General features: G+C 42.1%; 1 protein-coding gene across 6 annotated transcripts in view; it reads left to right on the forward strand.

Annotated features, from left to right (window-relative positions):
* The first annotated feature begins 1,809 nt into the window (after positions 1 to 1,809).
* TSC1 (TSC complex subunit 1) overlaps positions 1,810 to 16,684 on the forward strand; it is a 29,651-nt gene continuing 14,776 nt past the window's right edge. For 3 of the 6 annotated variants that reach the window (XM_068656845.1, XM_068656848.1, XM_068656849.1), the window contains exons 1-8: positions 2,388 to 2,524; positions 9,455 to 9,517; positions 10,571 to 10,744; positions 11,627 to 11,730; positions 12,306 to 12,458; positions 13,976 to 14,120; positions 15,162 to 15,316; positions 15,623 to 15,696. In XM_068656845.1, the coding sequence (XP_068512946.1) occupies positions 10,639 to 10,744; positions 11,627 to 11,730; positions 12,306 to 12,458; positions 13,976 to 14,120; positions 15,162 to 15,316; positions 15,623 to 15,696 (737 nt within the window). In that variant the 5' untranslated portion in view covers positions 2,388 to 2,524; positions 9,455 to 9,517; positions 10,571 to 10,638. Of the gene's footprint in view, positions 1,833 to 2,387; positions 2,525 to 3,175; positions 3,367 to 9,454; positions 9,518 to 10,570; positions 10,745 to 11,626; positions 11,731 to 12,305; positions 12,459 to 13,975; positions 14,121 to 15,161; positions 15,317 to 15,622; positions 15,697 to 16,325; positions 16,463 to 16,684 lie in introns of those variants that run through there. The other 3 variants (XM_068656846.1, XM_068656847.1, XM_068656850.1) reach the window with 3 other exon arrangements.

Here is a 16,684-nt window from a genome sequence, read left to right on the forward strand (position 1 = left end):
TCTTAAACACAGGCATTTGAAGGATTACATTTCCCGCTACAAAAGACAAGCATTGTAACAGAAAACCAAGATGTACATTGCAGCTTCAGGGTTTCATGTGAAGACAGTTACAGGAATTAAACAAAACAGGAAAATGACAAGCTGCTGAAAGGACTATGTTTTTTTATGAAACATTGGAGCTGGCTTCTGCCAGCACCTTGAGCACAGACTTCCCGTTGACATAAAGTGCAATTGGCTGCAGAAAGTGTCTCTTAAACAAGAGATGGTAAAACCAAGTCAGCCACCAAAAAATCCTACAAAAGGCTAGTTCTACACACACGAAAAATATCTAATAGCTTGTTCAGTAAAACTTCGCCAGTTAGCTGACTTCAGAGGTGCTCCAAAGAGCACTGGGCACAATCATTTGGAGAAGGAGGATGGCCACAACTCCTAGTTTCAGTACTCTATCCATAGAAACAACTGAAAACAAACAAACAAACTGTACCATATCAGTTTCATACAAATTGATCCCTGAGATAATGGGCACAGATACTCCATGACTAGTACTATTATCACTACACTAGAATGCCTGAAGAGAGATGGGCACACTGTTATAACTGGTTCAGCAATCATTCATCCTCTCTCCTTTGTTTTATTTCAGGAGTTCCTATGCACCAAATAGTTGCAGGATGGGAACACAGTTGGGAAAGCTGCCACCTTGGTGCGTTGTGATCTTACTCTTGCCTAAATTTCTGTTTGTGGTTCCTGTTAAACTTAACACCTCTGCTCTTCAACTAAATCAATAGCAAAAGGTGATTTATACAAACTGGAGGGAAAAACCAAAGTGTGTTGGGGATGCATTTAAGCTAGAAGGCCCTTTCAGCAGGCCCCATGTGGTCAGTCATGTTTTATATTTGTATTGATATAATTTTTTATTGTTCTTTCTTCTTGTTTCAGTGTTGGCAGACAAAGAGGTTCTTTGGACTCTGGAACCTTGTGCTGTTCCTGACCCACATGGGCTATGGTGGATATACAGCTAGTTCAGCTTGCCACTGAGGACAATTTAATTTTGTGTATTGCTGTGAGTTCTTCTTACATGTCCTATGCTCTAGTGCATCCTAAGTAAATAGATTATTAAATGCATAACTCAGTAAGAATAAACAGGTTAATTATAACACATCAAGCCCGTTCTAATGCTGTTGTCTTCCCTTTAAAATCTAGCAGCCATCCCCTCCTGCAGCATCCATGTTTTCTATGTCAATTTTAATGCTATAGTAATTAAGTCACACTAAAATAACACAACTAATTGCTTTCGGTTCCTTTCTGAAACTCATCCTAATTTCCACTCTTTTCTGTGGCAGATTAAATAAACATGTTGTCTGCACAGCAGGAAAAAAAAAAAATACCATCTCTCAGTCCAGACTGCAATAAATACCAACTGCACTGCACAAGGCAGGACAAGATTAAAAACATGCTGTCTCCTCCAGAGGCGGGATGACCCCTTACAGGTGCAACACAAAGGAACTCTCTCGCTCCTGCAGGGATGCCAGCGGGGGAAGAGCACATCTAAAGTTAAAATTCAACCGGTAACTTCTGTGATAGGGTTCTAATCTGTGTCTTCTTATAGCTAGTTTCTGCTCTGCAAATCCAGTGCCTGTAATTCCCACTGGCAGCAGAGGATGGGTCCGAGGGATTAAGGAATTGGCCCCAACGCTTCAGGGGGCTGCCGGTGTCCCCACCGACCTCCCCTATGTGGGGGACGAGGAGTGCTGAGACCCCACGGGTCTGAGGGCTGAGATGGAGCCTAAAGTTGAGTGGCTTTGAGGAATGAAGGCTGCAGAGCCTTCCCTGAGGTAATTTAATTTCTCCTGAACCCTGTTTATTTCTACAGGGATGGACAAAGATCTGAAGGGAAAAGAATGAGGGACTCGGTGTGCCATGGAGCTGGATTTCAGGATAAAAACAAAAATCCGTGTCCGTGCTTTGCGTGAGGACTCGGCCCCGGGGCCGCCTGCCTGGGGAACAACGGGGAAATGGGGCAAAAGGGGGCGGTTTTGGGGCGCTGAGGGGCGCGGGGCGCTGACAGGACCCGGCCCCAATGGCGGCGCCCCCCTCCCCTCCCCGCCCCCCCGGCCTTGTTTACCGGCCGCCGCCCGGCCCCGCCCCCTCGCCCCACGTGACCGCCCCTCCGAGGCCCCGCCCCCAGGATCACGCGACCCCCCTCCGCCGAGCCGCATCACTCCCGGATCCTTCCGCCGCAGGGATCTTTTCAGCTCTCCCTCCCTTCCCCTCCCCGCCGCACCCCGGGGGGGAAACCCCTTTGAGGGCGAACACCCCGAGCGGGGCGGCGAGGGACCGGCGGGGGATCCTGGAGAGGAGCAGCGGGGCGGCGCGGGACTACTTTTCTCGGCGGAGGGATCCGATCCGCCAGCCGCCCGCTGACTGGTTGGGAGGGGGGGGAGGGGGAGGCAGGGCCAAGATGGCGGCGCCCTGCGGGCCGGAGGAGGCCTGAGGGGGGGAGCGGCGGCGGGCGGCAGGGGCTGAGGTGAGCGCCCGGCCGCCTCCTGCCCCCGCGGCGGGGCGGCGGCGGGGGGCACGGCAACGGAGGGCGGGGGAGCTGGGGGGAGACTTAACGGGGCTTTGGGGGGGGTGGGAGATGAGGGGAGGGAGGCTGGGCAGGGGGCGCGGTGTCCTCCCTGTCCCCCCCCCGTGTCCGCTGTCCCCCTGTCCGTCTGTCCCCGTCACGTCCCGCTGTCCCTCCCCGCCCTCACCCCCTCAACTGTGGGCTCTGGGCGCTGAGGAGCGGGCTCCGGGCTCGCCCCCCTTCCCCCCCCCCCAGCCCTACTGAGGGGGCCGCGGGTGCTGAGGCGGCCCCGGGGTGCCCCTGCCTCGCTGGCAGCCCCCCGGGCCTCCCGCTGCCCGCTGGGGCTCCTCGGTTTTTCTGGCTTGGTGTGGGCTCAGCGGGAAGCCGGGGGGTTGTTTACGTGTGCACGGAGACCTTTTGTCAGCGAGAAGTTGGAAGGGGGCAGCGGGGAAGTTTGCGCTCTGTGGCAGGCAGGCAGGCGGTCGGGGTGCTGCCTGTTAGTCCCTGCTTCTCTCTCCCGCCCCCCCCCTCCCTTTTCTTCTAATGAGGCTTTTACAAGGCAGTCAGCGAAAAACACATGCCTTAAAGGAGTATGTGATTCAAAACCCACAGACACGGGGATCAGCCTTTGTCTGCAGAACTGTTTTCCAGAGCTGCTTTTTGCACAAAACCTTCCAGGGGACGGTAACGCAGGAGGTTTTCGTTCTTTGTCTGTTCTGCTCGTGTAGTGTCCCAGTGCTGCCTTCCTGGCAAGTTGTTAGGAATCCATCATACCTGAAGCACTACTTAAGCGATCCCATCAGGTAGGGGACCCGTCAGACCCTCCTCAGTTTATGTGTATGAGCAGCAGAGAACTGGCAACAGAATATTTGAAAACCCAGAGTCCTAGTAATCAGTGCAGGCACTGGGAATATGTCTGTCCAGAGTTGATTTTACTTTGCTAAGCAGCAGTAAGGCACCAGATTTGCTTGCTTATCAGAATGAGCTAAGTTATGTTTAAGCTTATAACCGAGGATTTAAAATCCCTTACTCTGTTTAAACAAACAAAACAAAAAGCAGACAAACAAGGAGAAAAACACCCCACCTCTTCTGTTTTTTAGTTACCAGCCTCATCACCAGGAGGTTAAATTGTATTTATGTGGGGTGATACCGACTTAGTCAGATGAAAATACAGTCAGAATATCTAATGTGTCATGAGATAGGCTTTAATTAAAATGATTTTATCTTTGGCTGTTTTTCAATCTCAGCTCCTTGACTCTGTTACCTGAGAGTTTACTCTTACGGTGACTAATAAAAAGCAGCCTTATTAAAAGGTTCTCAGGTGGGATGTACTGCCCGATTGCAGATGTGCTGGTGTTTGGAACAAACAAGTTACCTTCAGTAACTTTCTCATTTAATGCTGGCCCCACTTAGAGCTGGGTTGCTGGGACACTGACTTGTACCAATCCCTGATACTCTTACAACTGTCTGATACCTTGTCACATCTGAAGCAAGCTGCTGATGTGATTATTACATTCTTACAGAGACTGACTTTAATAGCCTGCAAGATGTAGTCACACACATACATAGCTCTTTGGAAAAGATATCTTCCATGATAAACGAGTCAAATAAATAGTCAATACACTCTTCAGTGGTGGAAGCAAGGCAGAGATACCAGATTTCTATGGCATGTTGTAGCCAGGTGTGTGTTTTTTTGCGAGAATATTGCAACTTAGGATGTTGGTATAGCATGTAGCTGCTGTGTTTTTACATAGTTGAATAGTTGTCCTGAAGACAAGTAATAATGCCTGCCTTGGTAGCATAGACGTGTTTTTGGGTATCACATTAAGATACCGAGCAAACTTCTTAAATCAGTGAGCTGCCATCACTTCCCTGGGTATTACTCTTTTTTGGTTTTAATTTAAGAAAGTGACATCATTTGGTTCTGTGTTGTGTGCAACGCCTGCTGTAATTCTTGGGGTAGTTAAAATGTCTTGACTGAGTACACTTGTTAGTTTGCAGGGTTTCAAGGTTTATTGAATTGCAGCATAATGCTTGGAATTTGTTTAAAGGATTCTTTTGGTGGCAAAAACAAACAAACAAAAAAAAAGACTAAAAAAAAAACAGTGCTGCAGAGATTTAGGAGCCTCAGCCATTGTGTTGCTGTGAAATCTAGAGCTCTCCATTCACCTGTTCATGGCTTTAAAAAGATTCCTTCGTTCAATCTATTTTCCTCGTGTACAGTTAATTAAATTGGCATTGAAAAATAGTGCTTGCTCTTATTTATTTGCCATTAATATATATGGTTGGATGTAAGGAACTGAAACAATTCCCTTTCAGGTTAGTGACCGACTTGTTAGCATGGCTTCTGCCAAAGGGTTAAGCGTTAAGCTCTGCTGTGTTTGGGCTTTTTTTCAGCATGCATTGCTTTTAAATAATCTTCCCTCTGACAGAAGTTTGATGGGTAGCAATTAGTGTAATGTATTGGCACAGCAGAGTTTCAAAAGAATCTTTAAAAATGCTGAATGTGATTCTCTCTTTTTATTTGAGGGTGTTGGTTTTTTTTTGTTTTTTTTTTTTTTTTTTTGTGATCTTCCTGCTTCAGTTAAGCACCTGTAACAAAGTACAGGAGGGTGAATGTGCTAATGAATTATCTTATAAAATAATTACTGAGTTTAGGAGTGGGATCTTGTATCAGATCTTAAAATAACCAGCAAAATGCAGACTACTAGAAGAAGGCAGGCACTGGGATTATTATAAATAAATGAAATGTATTGTATTGCCAGCTGTAATGATCCATCAGATCCGAGGCTTGAATTGATCAGGGCTGTTATTTTTAGGGGGTGAGCAGGGGTGTGATCAGCTGCTTACTGCCCTATTGCCACCATGGCTTTTTGTCCCTGCTGTTGGTTCTCACTCACTGCTTGTTTTCCGCAGGCACTGTCACTTCTGTGGCAGTAACGTTTAGTTGTGAAGAAATTACAAAATCAGATATTTCTAGGAAACCTAAAACAGGCTCGAATTCTGGTGTGTCAGATGGGAGGGAGGGAGGCTTATCCTTTTATGACTGCAGAGCATTTCAAAGTTTTGAACGTGAGGGGCTGCTTTCTCAGTGAATTTTGCTTTAAAAAAAAAAATGGTCACCGTAAAACATTTCTCTCCTCATTCATGGCCTCTGCCAAAGCAATACCTGTGGGCCTTGAATTGCCTGCAGGGGAAATCAGATGGAAAAAATTAAGTCTTGAGGTCTGGCTTCACTTCAGTGCTGACAGCAGTGGTCTTATGTTGTTAAAATCCCCCTCTTCCCTCGTTGGTGGGGGGTAAATAACCATTTCCTTGCACGTCCCAAATTTAACATGTGGTTAATGAAGAGGGATGAAATAACTGCTGGTGCTGACCCCATGCACGCTGCTCTCCCCCCACCAAGTGTTTTTGGGGTTATTGTACTGAGTGCTGAGGACGTTGTGGAGGAATATGTGCGTGTGCTGAGTGTGCCCCCTCCTCCCCACCCCTCACCGAAACATAACTGGCACTACCAGCTGCTTTTTCATTTGGCTTGAGATAAAAATACACTGAACTGAAGAACATCTCTTGACAGAAATACTTAGAGAAGTCATAATCTTTTGAAATACTCCGTTATCTCATGCTCTGTTTAGCCAGTTCCAATGAATATTTATGCAGTCTTCCCCTTTTTCTTGAGTTTGCAGCTTAACTATATTGTGTTGTGGTTAAATTAGCTTCTGAAAATCTGTTTTTAAAAAAACAACGAATTGGTTATTTGCTTCTTGGTTTCTCCTTCAATTCCTTTAAGCTGGTTCTGAAGTCTTTAAGTGTTGGTACTTAAAGTTCATACTTTAAATTTGTTTTTATAAAAGGCCTTGAGTATAGGAATGAGAAGCTTGCTGTTGATGTTTGTGTCTTCCAGTGAGACCAAAATGTTGCATTTTAAAAGGTAATTAAATGTTTGTGTTTTTTTTTCAGTCTTTACTACTTAGTCCCTCGGATATTTCATATAAAACTAATAAAAATGGTAGCGAAGAGTCAGTGCCTCAGACTGCATGGAAAAGTTACTTACTTTGTTTTAATCCTGGCAGTTAAAAGCGTGGCTGCATGGATGTGGAAATTCTTCTAATAGGGGAATGATTGCAAGAGCCTGGGATGGAAGAATTAGAGGTTCATTTTGTATACCGTGTGTTTGAGAAGAAAGACGTGGCCGTGATGCGATGCTATAAAGGTTTCAGGGTGATCCAGTTCACCACGGATGTTACAGCAATCCCAGATGCAAAATACCAGGGCTTTCAGTGGTGATCTCACTGCTTTACAAGATAGTGGAAGTTCCCTGATGTGGTCTGTCCTGGGTTTCTTATCTATGGGATTTGAAAATCCCATCCCAAATTACTGATGGGATTATTCACAAATCACAGGTACCACGGCTCCTGGGAATTGCGCTTCCATCTTCCGGAGCGTGGTGCTTTCATGTTTAAGTGTTTAAGTACAATGCCTGTTGCATGTAAACTACTTATTCAGCTGTCTTTGCCTAAAAAAAAAAAAAAAGAAAAGAAGACGTGTGACAGTTCAACACCATTGCTGGAATTCCCTGGTTTGTTCATTTGTGTTGGGCACCGTGGTCCCAGTACTAGGTTAGAGGAGCCAGGACTTCAAATCCGTTCCTCACAAAGGACAGTCTCAAAGGAGATCTTGGATCAAGAAAACTGATTTGTCTTTTTAAAACATGACTGCTTGTGTGTAGAGGGGTGACAACATTGCACCGTTTTTATGTGATTTCAGCAGATAAACGTTGCGTTTAATGAAATGACTCTGTAATACTGTCCCATGTTCTGACCTAGGTCAGAATACTTTTAATATTTTGAATGCTGCCTTCTGGAGTGGAGATTGCTTCAGTCCACGTGAAGCACATTGAGCACGCAATTGACTGATAGACGAGTTCATTTAGATTACGCTGCATTTATGGGCACGAGGTCACTGGAGTCACCAGGTTGAATTAGGGAGCTTGGGAAGCTCTTAGTTACCTCCACGTGTAGTTACCATGAACTAAGGCTGTGTTGTCAGCCTCGCTTTTATCTGATCGTGGTGTTCGTGTGGGCCATCAGGCCAATAGTGAGAAGTTTGGAATCCTTTGACCTGCTGAGCACTGAAATCTGAATTTTTCCTATCTGACTGAAAGCACAGGAATAAAAATGAAAAATAAAAATAAGGAATAAAAGTGTTGGTTGTGGTGAGGAGTCCGTGATTCTGTGCATGCAGTTGCTTTGGCAGTGGGGTGGGGGAACAAAGGCAATAGTGTTGACAAGGTCTTGATGGGGTAAAACAACAAAAACCAGAGACTGGTGTTTGTGCTGCTTTAATTCTTAGAACAGGTTTTGCTTGCAGCTGATCTGGGGGTGTGGTCGTGTATCTCTTTTGTTAACAAGGCTTTAGACAATAATTCAGGTTGCTCGGTGAATCTCTTGCTTAACCATAACTGAGGCTGTAACCCGATGGAAACTGAGGCACCTTTGTTAGCAAGCCCTGTCGGACTCAAAGGCAGCGTTCTCAGAAAAGAAAAGATTCCTGGGAGGGAACCATATCCCCGTAGGGCTCTGCACTGGTGTTCTGGGGCTGTGTGTGTTCAGGGTATCTGAATACATCTGGAATTTAACAAATTTACTGTCAGTGTGGTTCGTGCAAACTAACAAAGCCTTGACTCCTGAAAATGAGTAACAAAGTAGGAGGTTGACCCCTTAGGGTACACGGATGAGTGACTTAAAACTTTTTGGAATGGATGGTTTTGCTCTTTGAACGTTGTTTCCCCTCTCAACAGCAAGCTCCTTGAGGAAGAAGTTGAAGCTTGGAAGTCTGCACAATATAGAGTCAAAAAAATAACCCACAAAACCAGCAAATCCCACCCCGAATCTTTTTGGAAAGCAGACCGGAATCTGTTATGCATTTCAGTAAAAAGTGACTCTTCTCCCCACCCCCAAGTTTCCATTTTATTATCTTTAGTTGAAAGTCTTGCTTATAGTACCAGCCGGTTTTTAAATCTGCAGTTTTTAAGGTCTTGCCAGCACGGGATGCAAAAAGAGATGGCATTCAGCTCTTGCATTAGCAGACTGCTGGCTGCTGGGAGAGGAACAGAAATCTTACTTGGACTGCTCAGCTCTGATCGTCGAAAATCGAGGGTGTTTTTGTGTTCTGGCACTGCGATTACTGAAAGCCTTTAAGAAAGTTTGTTGCTATAGAAATGCCTGTGGTGTGTGTGGTGCTATGTTATCACCTTTGAATTTGCAATCAGTGCCAAATTAAGCTGATGGCTTGTGTCCCTAATAAAAGTGACCTTGGGCAGCTTTGCAACTAGGAAGTGATATGTTGCAAATGACGAAGTTTGCCAGTAGACGGGTTAACTCCTGCCATCCAGTAACTCTGTCAAACACGCGCTCTCAGGAAAATAATGCATATATAAGTAATTAGAGCATTATCTCCTAAAATAGAACACTGATATATGGTCCTTAGCTAATGTGTAACAGTGTTTTGACTGGAGACTTAGGCAGTTAGAGTAATTATTCTGGAGTCAGAAATTGGTGTGATAAGAGAAGACGTGTGTGTGTGTGTAAGATTTTACTTACCATAAATAAAACTCTTCAGCGGCTTCTTAAGGTTCACAGTGCAAAGCTATAATCCTGTTGTGAAGGCCATCTAGTTTGAGGCCATTGCACAGCCTAACCTATGGGCAATTGCAGAAAGGACAACTGTGCAACGCTTCTTCGGGTTTTTCAGAGAGAGAGCTGACTTATACCTAGCTCTGCTGTTCTTGGTAAAAAAAAAAATTAGCATTGTCCTGAATATACACAGTTTGGTAAGGAAGAGATAATTTGTACCTTTTGTTAATCTGTTCCTGCTTTTTTTCTTTATTAGTGATCATGAAAGGTGTGTGGTTGACAGCACTGCAGACAGAAGCTCAACGCATCCACAGAACAGGTGCAGTATATACAGTTGCAGTAAAAAAAAAAAACCCTTGCATGTAAACTTGGTCATGTGTCAGTCCATATAGGAAATGAAAAATATATGCTAGCTGGAAGGAAGGGAGAGAAGAAACCCTTGCTGACAAAATTGGTGTGATGTGAAGCCAGATTCTTTCTGCCACTTGGAAAGGTTCAGCATAGGATTCTTATGGGTGGACGATAACTTAATCCATTTTGTGTTAGGTGTGATAATTGTGTCCTTCCCTCACTGCTACATGGAAGGAAGCCACCTAAAAAGCCCCAGTTTAGATTTACTCTTCCTTAGTACTGTGAAGGTGACCAGAGCCATTTAATCTGCACAGTATTGTTTGTAGTAATCTATACAGCTTGTGCACTCTGGGGTTTTTAATATATAATGCACGGATTCTACATGTGAAAACGAGGTATGTTGTGCTGCGAAGCTTGTAATTTAGTATGCACGGATGGCCAAGCAACGGCAGCTGTAGTAACCCTAACTGAGTTTCTGAACAGCTGCAACCTGGCCATATTGCAAGTGTTAAAGCACAGATCTATTAGCATGCAATAATGGAAAGCCGAGGGCAGTGAATTTCTCATCTAGCCACAGGAGTGGAAAAGGATCTCGAGCTGCATATTTCTTCCAGAGTGTAGACTACTGTGCGGAGTGCTTGAAACGTTGGTTGAGGAGGAATTGCTGTAAGAAAATGGTAATGGAGTGATTCCAGGGAGCTATTTGCATTTTATTCAAAACTTCAGTTTTAGTTGACTTACCTGGAGAGCAAATAAAAAAATAAACCTCCTGAAACAGAACGGTTTGACAGTCCCCAGTCTGTGTACACTATCCAAGGTCTTCCATATGATAGATTCATGTCTTAAAAACAAACAAACATTTTCTCTTACAGCTTTTATTGCAGGTGTGTAAGTTCTAGCAATCTTTTCAGTGTAAAACTGTTAAATGGGCAATACTGCAGAAAAGAAATAGGGAAACAAGAAATCTAAGATAGAAAGGGAAAAAGGAAAGCTCATTTATCTGTTTTCTTTTTGCTTCTAGTCTGGTAGAGGCACCAATGAGGAACTTCCTGAAATTTTAACCTCCACGTTCACGTTAGTACATGCATCATGGCACAACAAGGAAATGTTGGTGAGCTCCTCTCAATGCTGGATTCTCCAAGTCTGGGTGTCCTGGAAGACATAACAGCTGCGTTCAAAGATAATCTCATTTGTGGTATGTATCCTTAAAAGTTATTGGAGGTAGGGATTTGCTTTTACACCAACAAAGGTAGAATAATGTGATGGTGTTCTCTATCAAATACACTCTTTTGCAAATGTGACTTGAAGGAAACTCTTAGTATTTGGGACTTAAATTGCTTTAAGGGTTGAAGGTTCTCTTCAGTCTGTTTTGCTTAATGGCATGTCTCTTGGAAGGTTTGTTAAATAATTGTTAAAATGCTGTTATAAAATGATTGGATTTTTCTGGGGCGTAACCTCAAGTTGTGGGCTGATGACGCTTTCTTTGTCAAGTGTAAAAAGAATTGGGTGTCATGCCCATTATGGGAACTAGTGGGATTTTGCTTGTTCAGAACAAACAAGTAAAAACCTGACCCTAAACAAAACTTCAGACGCAGACTTCATTTAAAAAATGCTCTCTGCTACTAAGGCATCTCTTATGTTGATGGTGCCTTTTCAGAGAACGAGAGCATTGTTAATCTCCTTATCCCTGAGGTTGTTCTTTATGCTGAAGGGAGAGAATATAAAATTGCTCCTGAACTCTTTGCCCCTGCTGGGTAAAACACTCTTGCAGTTAGCTTCATCTAGGTTTTTAAGGTTAGGCAGTGCCTCAGTAATTGTTCTTCATTTAAACAACAAAACAAATCAAAATACACTGGTTACTTTCCTACTGAACGCAATGTAATTGCTTGAATGGTCATGAACTAGTGAACATAGCTGAGAGGTCTCATTTTCTGAAAGGTCTGAAACAGTAGGTACTAGTTTGTTATAAATTGTGCAATAGTTGTCACAAAGTTGGGCAACGTTCCTGTAATAAATGCTTCATTTCTTGTATATTGAGAATATATGTTTTTTTGTCTTGTTGCAAACAAACTGATAGACCGTGGACCTATGCTTGTGAACAACCTGGTAGACTATTACTTGGAAACCAATTCTCAGCAGGCACTGCATATACTGTCCACACTACAAGAGCCTCATGACAAGGTAAATAAAATAAACAAAAAACTACTGCTGTTAATTATGGCAAATTTTAGTTTGGTAATTAAAGAAGCATTTAAATAGTATCTGCTTGTATTCTGTTTTTACATTCTGATACGTAATTACCTTGTTGTAGACATGTAGTATCTCTTTAGCAAAAGTAGGGTGTTTTTTTTCAATCTTTAAAATGTTCCATTTCATGGGTTGCTTAAACTGGCATGATTTACCAAAGAACCTCTGAAATTTTACTATTTTGAGGAATAATGTTTGTTCTTTGCATCAATGCTGCTGCTTGTTGAATGTTAGATTTATTAGCCTGAAACAATTGGAGTATTTTTTTAGAGCAGGTAACCATCTTTAAACAGATTGAGAGAATGGCACTAGAAATTTTTACTTTGGTTGACGAGATTTTTAATATTTGGATCCTGTATATTTGTAAAATGCCCTTAGTTTCTACAACTGACAATAGCAAACTGGTGAATATAGATTTTTTTTTTTTTAATATATATATTTAACTGATGTATATTCTTTTTCATCAAACAAAACTTCCCTTTTTCTACCACTCTAAAATCCTCTCTCAGCACCTTCTGGACAAAATTAATGAATATATGGGCAAAGCTGCTACCCGTTTACCCATTCTCTCTCTACTGGGACATGTGATAAGACGACAACCATCTTGGAAACATAAGCTTTCTCAAGCACCTCTCCTACTTTCTTTACTTAAATGTCTCAAGGTAAGAACTGTGTTACTGTTGTCTATTAAAACACTTGTACACTTGAAGTAAGCATACATACTTGTAATGCAAGGCATTTATTTTCTGTTTTGATGTCATTTAGTTAAGCTGTGAGTAGAGAGAAAATACAGAGGCACACTGGAAAAATTGTAACTGAATACTCTGTGCTGCTCCTCTTATTACTGACAGTCCTGTCTCTGACAGCATCTGGCACTATATAATTTTGAGTTAGGGATATTTAAAGTTCACTACAACTTTTAAAGAGAAGTCAAAGACGAAGAGCCATTGGTGAAGCTGATGGTGATATACGCTGCTCCATCTGCAGTGCAGCTGAGCCATACAGCAGACTATTCCATGGTGAAATTCCCTTTGAATTAGTAGAATTTCCCATCTTATCTGCAGACATGCTGGAGTGTAAAGAGGTGTCTGTCTGGAGTATAAAGAGAATAGAGGAGGCAGAAGAAGAAAAATCCGTAACATTTACTATGTCCCATCAGCCTGGAAGGCTCTTGGGATATACCAAGACCAGCTTAGTAGCATCTGGCCACAGGCTTACCTGTGCCATTCATGCCCCTCTCCTGGCAAAGCAGAGGAACTACTGAGGAAAACTTACGTTGAATTGGTGAGGCAAGCAGGGACCGTACTGGGAAAGAGTTTAAACATAGCCTGTGTCACGTCCTAAAATCTGGTTCTTTATTACTGTTTCATCTAGCTAAAGATTTTTGCTACCATACCCCTTTCTCTCAGTGTAAGCCAGGGGGTTCTGGTTGTTTGAGTTACTGCTTTATGAAATATTTAGCAGCTGGAGTCATCAACCAGGCATTGTTTACACTTGCATGCCATACAGCAATGGCTCCCTCAAGTCTCAGTGTTTTAACAGTACTAAGGGGTTTTTTTTGGTTCACATTTGAAGCCTCTGAAGCTGAGAAAAGCTAGCTTTTAATTTAGTGAAGATTTAAAAGACCAAATAATTTATATAACTTGTCATGTTAATCATCCTGAAAACTTGATGCAACAGGTAATTTGTTCGCAAAATGCACAAAGGTAAGTTTGCGTGAATACAGGTTTCATAGAAAAACTTCTGACCTTTGTGTTGGTAATTGACCAACGTCCTTGAATATCCTGATCAGATTTGCAGTTTCTTATGCTCTGAACACCATGTGCTTGGCTCTGTGGAGTAGGAAATGTAGTACGTAAGATGCTTCACATACCAGTAATATTTTTTTTCCTACTTAATTGATGGAACCGTGTTGATGTTCCCTTTTTAAGTCAAGTCTTTTTTACAGAAAAGCAGGAGGCAAATGACAGGACAGGAGCAAGAATCTCAAATCTTTTTCTTAGATTTATTCTGGATGAAAGAGACAGTAACTTTGGTCCATTAAGATATGGTAGGTTTCAGACCAATTCAAAGTAGAGAACTTTTTCCATGATGATGATTCCAGTGTTTACTTCATCCTTGGAAAAAATTAAGTTAAACTCTCTTAACTGACTAATGCAAGTTTTTTCCCTTCTTGCAGACTGACACAGATGTAGTAGTACTCACCACAGGTGTCCTAGTGCTAATAACCATGTTGCCAATGATTCCTCAGTCTGGCAAACAGTACCTTCATGATTTCTTTGGTATCTTTGGGCGTCTCTCAGCCTGGTGCTTGCAGAATCCAGGTGAGATTTCAACTTTGTTACATGCAGTTATGGTGTAGCAGTATCCTTGAGACTCTTACGCAGCTGATGAGCACATTCTTTTGTGAGACTCTTAAAGGTCTGAGATTATTTAAATGCAGAAGATTGTGTATTAAGATTACAGACTATTCTGTTCTTTGATAATATTGGGCAGTGCTGCTTTGCTCAAAAGTTAGAAATCTCTTAGATTCTCTAGTGTGGTGCTGCTGTTATCTGAAGTTTTACTGGACAGAAATGCTACCTTGATGGCAGTGAAAAAGCAGAGATTGATGTTAATGGGTAGAAAAGGAAAAAACCGCTAACATTTGAAGCAGATATTTGGGAATTTGAGTTTCCCAGGTGTGACTGGGGAGGGGGAAGAAGCAACATGTAAGAATTCCTTTCAATATATAATTATTAATGACAGTTATAATTATCATGAAAGTGTCGGCAAATCTAGTCTTCTCAGTCACAACACTGGTTTTGCTGATTTTTTTGTAAGATCCAACACTAGAGCTACTTATGTATGTCTTACGAAAATATGAACAAATGTTGTGTTAAGCACATAAAGATACTATTTACAAAGCAATTTGTCACTGGCAAGGTTGGAATTTACAGAAAAGAAAGATGGCTAGTAAGAGTCAAGTCTGTTGTGAACGTGTTTTCTGTGAAAGACAAACTTCTAGTTTTTACTTTTGAAGTGAAGCATGCCTTAATTTTCTTTAATCGTTCAGGCCATCTTGCAAACTCTATGTTACTTTAGAGCGGCTTCAGGTGTTTTGTGTAGAAAATACTGTGCTGTAAAGACTAATTCCAATGAGTATCCTGTCATTCTTAATGGTCCATATCTAATTTTTGGTTTTGCTGTGAGCTGATGAGAATGGGTTGTCTGTTCTCTCAGAAGACTTCATGGCTTTGCTAGGGACTGTTTGTGTTTCAGAAGACTTGTTCCATTTAGCATTTCAAATGTAAAAACAGTTTGCTTGCATTCTTAGAAATCTTGTTCTTCAGTGTAGTGAAAAAGATTCTAACTATTTTTTCCAGGTCACGTGGCAGAGATTTATCTTGTCCATCTTCATGCCAGTGTTTATGCTCTTTTTCATCGTCTTTACGGAATGTATCCTTGCAATTTTGTCTCCTTTCTGCGTTCTCACTACAGTATGAAGGAAAACTTGGAGACCTTTGAAGAGGTAGTGAAGGTAAAATGCTGCTCATCACTGTATTGTCTGAGACAAGAAATTCATAGCTGTGTAAAGGCAGTTATGTGTTAAGTTATAACACAGACTTTGCTTTAACTGAGGCCTGCTCAACTGTACGGACAGGCTATTAAAGGACTGAAATCTCATTTGGGAACAAGATCATCTCTTGAGTCTGTGATGTTATGTGCTAGCTTTAAACATCTGTTAAATGAAAATTCTGACCTATTGAGATCAGCAGGTTGCTCATCAGTTTTGTGTATTTAAGTGCAATCAGAAAAATGTATTTTTTTTCTCTTGCTCATCCAGCCAATGATGGAACATGTGCGAATTCATCCGGAATTAGTGACTGGATCTAAGGACCATGAACTGGACCCACGAAGGTATATACACATTCTCTCTGCTATTAAGGAAGTCTATAAGTGATCGGATTTTAGCTGAGTTATTTCAGAAGGCTTACAGTAAAAACTTTTCTATCAACAACAGCATGTGCCAGTGGTGTTTCACCATCCATTTTCATAGGTACACCAGGTAAACGCATAGAATTTCTTCATCCGAGCTTACAGATGGATGAATAAGAATCATCTTTTGTGAAGGGCCATGAACAATGATGTTGGGGTTCTAAATTCATTTGGTATCTAAGATAGAATCTGTCTTTTACTTAAGTTTACTTTCTTAATTTTATGACGTAACAATGAAACGTTCTCATAAAATTCTAAAAAACTTTGCTTATAGTAAGTAAAGAGAAACTACTGGTGTTGACCTGCTTCATTGGCTTAAGGTTTGGGTCACGTCTTTGGTTTGTTGAAGTACTTGGTGGGATTTGTGTTGAAAACGACTTCAGTGTGTCTTGTTTTGGTACCTAGATATTGGTTCAGTTAACAGATCAATTCTTTTAACAGGTATGTTTTAACATCAGTTGTATTAGTTTTCTTTAGAAATAGGCTCATTTGCCTGCAGCAGCACCACTTGCTGCTTTTCTCTTGTCTCCACAGGCCCAGCCACTGAAGAGGAGAAATTGACTCTTGTTGCTGCACAGTAGTGCTCTTGCCCTGCTTTTCAGAGCCACTAGGAAAACACTACTAAATGGGAACCTATTGAATATCACAATGCTCAGTTTTGCAGGCTTCTCTCAGACAGGGAGAATGGGTACGGAGGGAGGGTGGCGCCACTAAGGAGTTCAATTGGCACAAAACTAACTGTTGAAGCCTTCTGATCTGGTATCATTCACATATCTTACATTCAGAAGTGACTCAGCCTTTAATAGACAGCCTTCTGTGTTTTCTCTTCTTTACAGTGAACTTCCATCCCCTGAAATATTGGACAGATCTAATATGGCTGCTAACTTTAGTGAGGAAAAAAAATCAGAAT

This window comes from Anas acuta, chromosome 20 (genome assembly GCF_963932015.1).
Source record: "Anas acuta chromosome 20, bAnaAcu1.1, whole genome shotgun sequence".
Classification (NCBI taxonomy): Eukaryota; Metazoa; Chordata; class Aves; order Anseriformes; family Anatidae; genus Anas; species Anas acuta.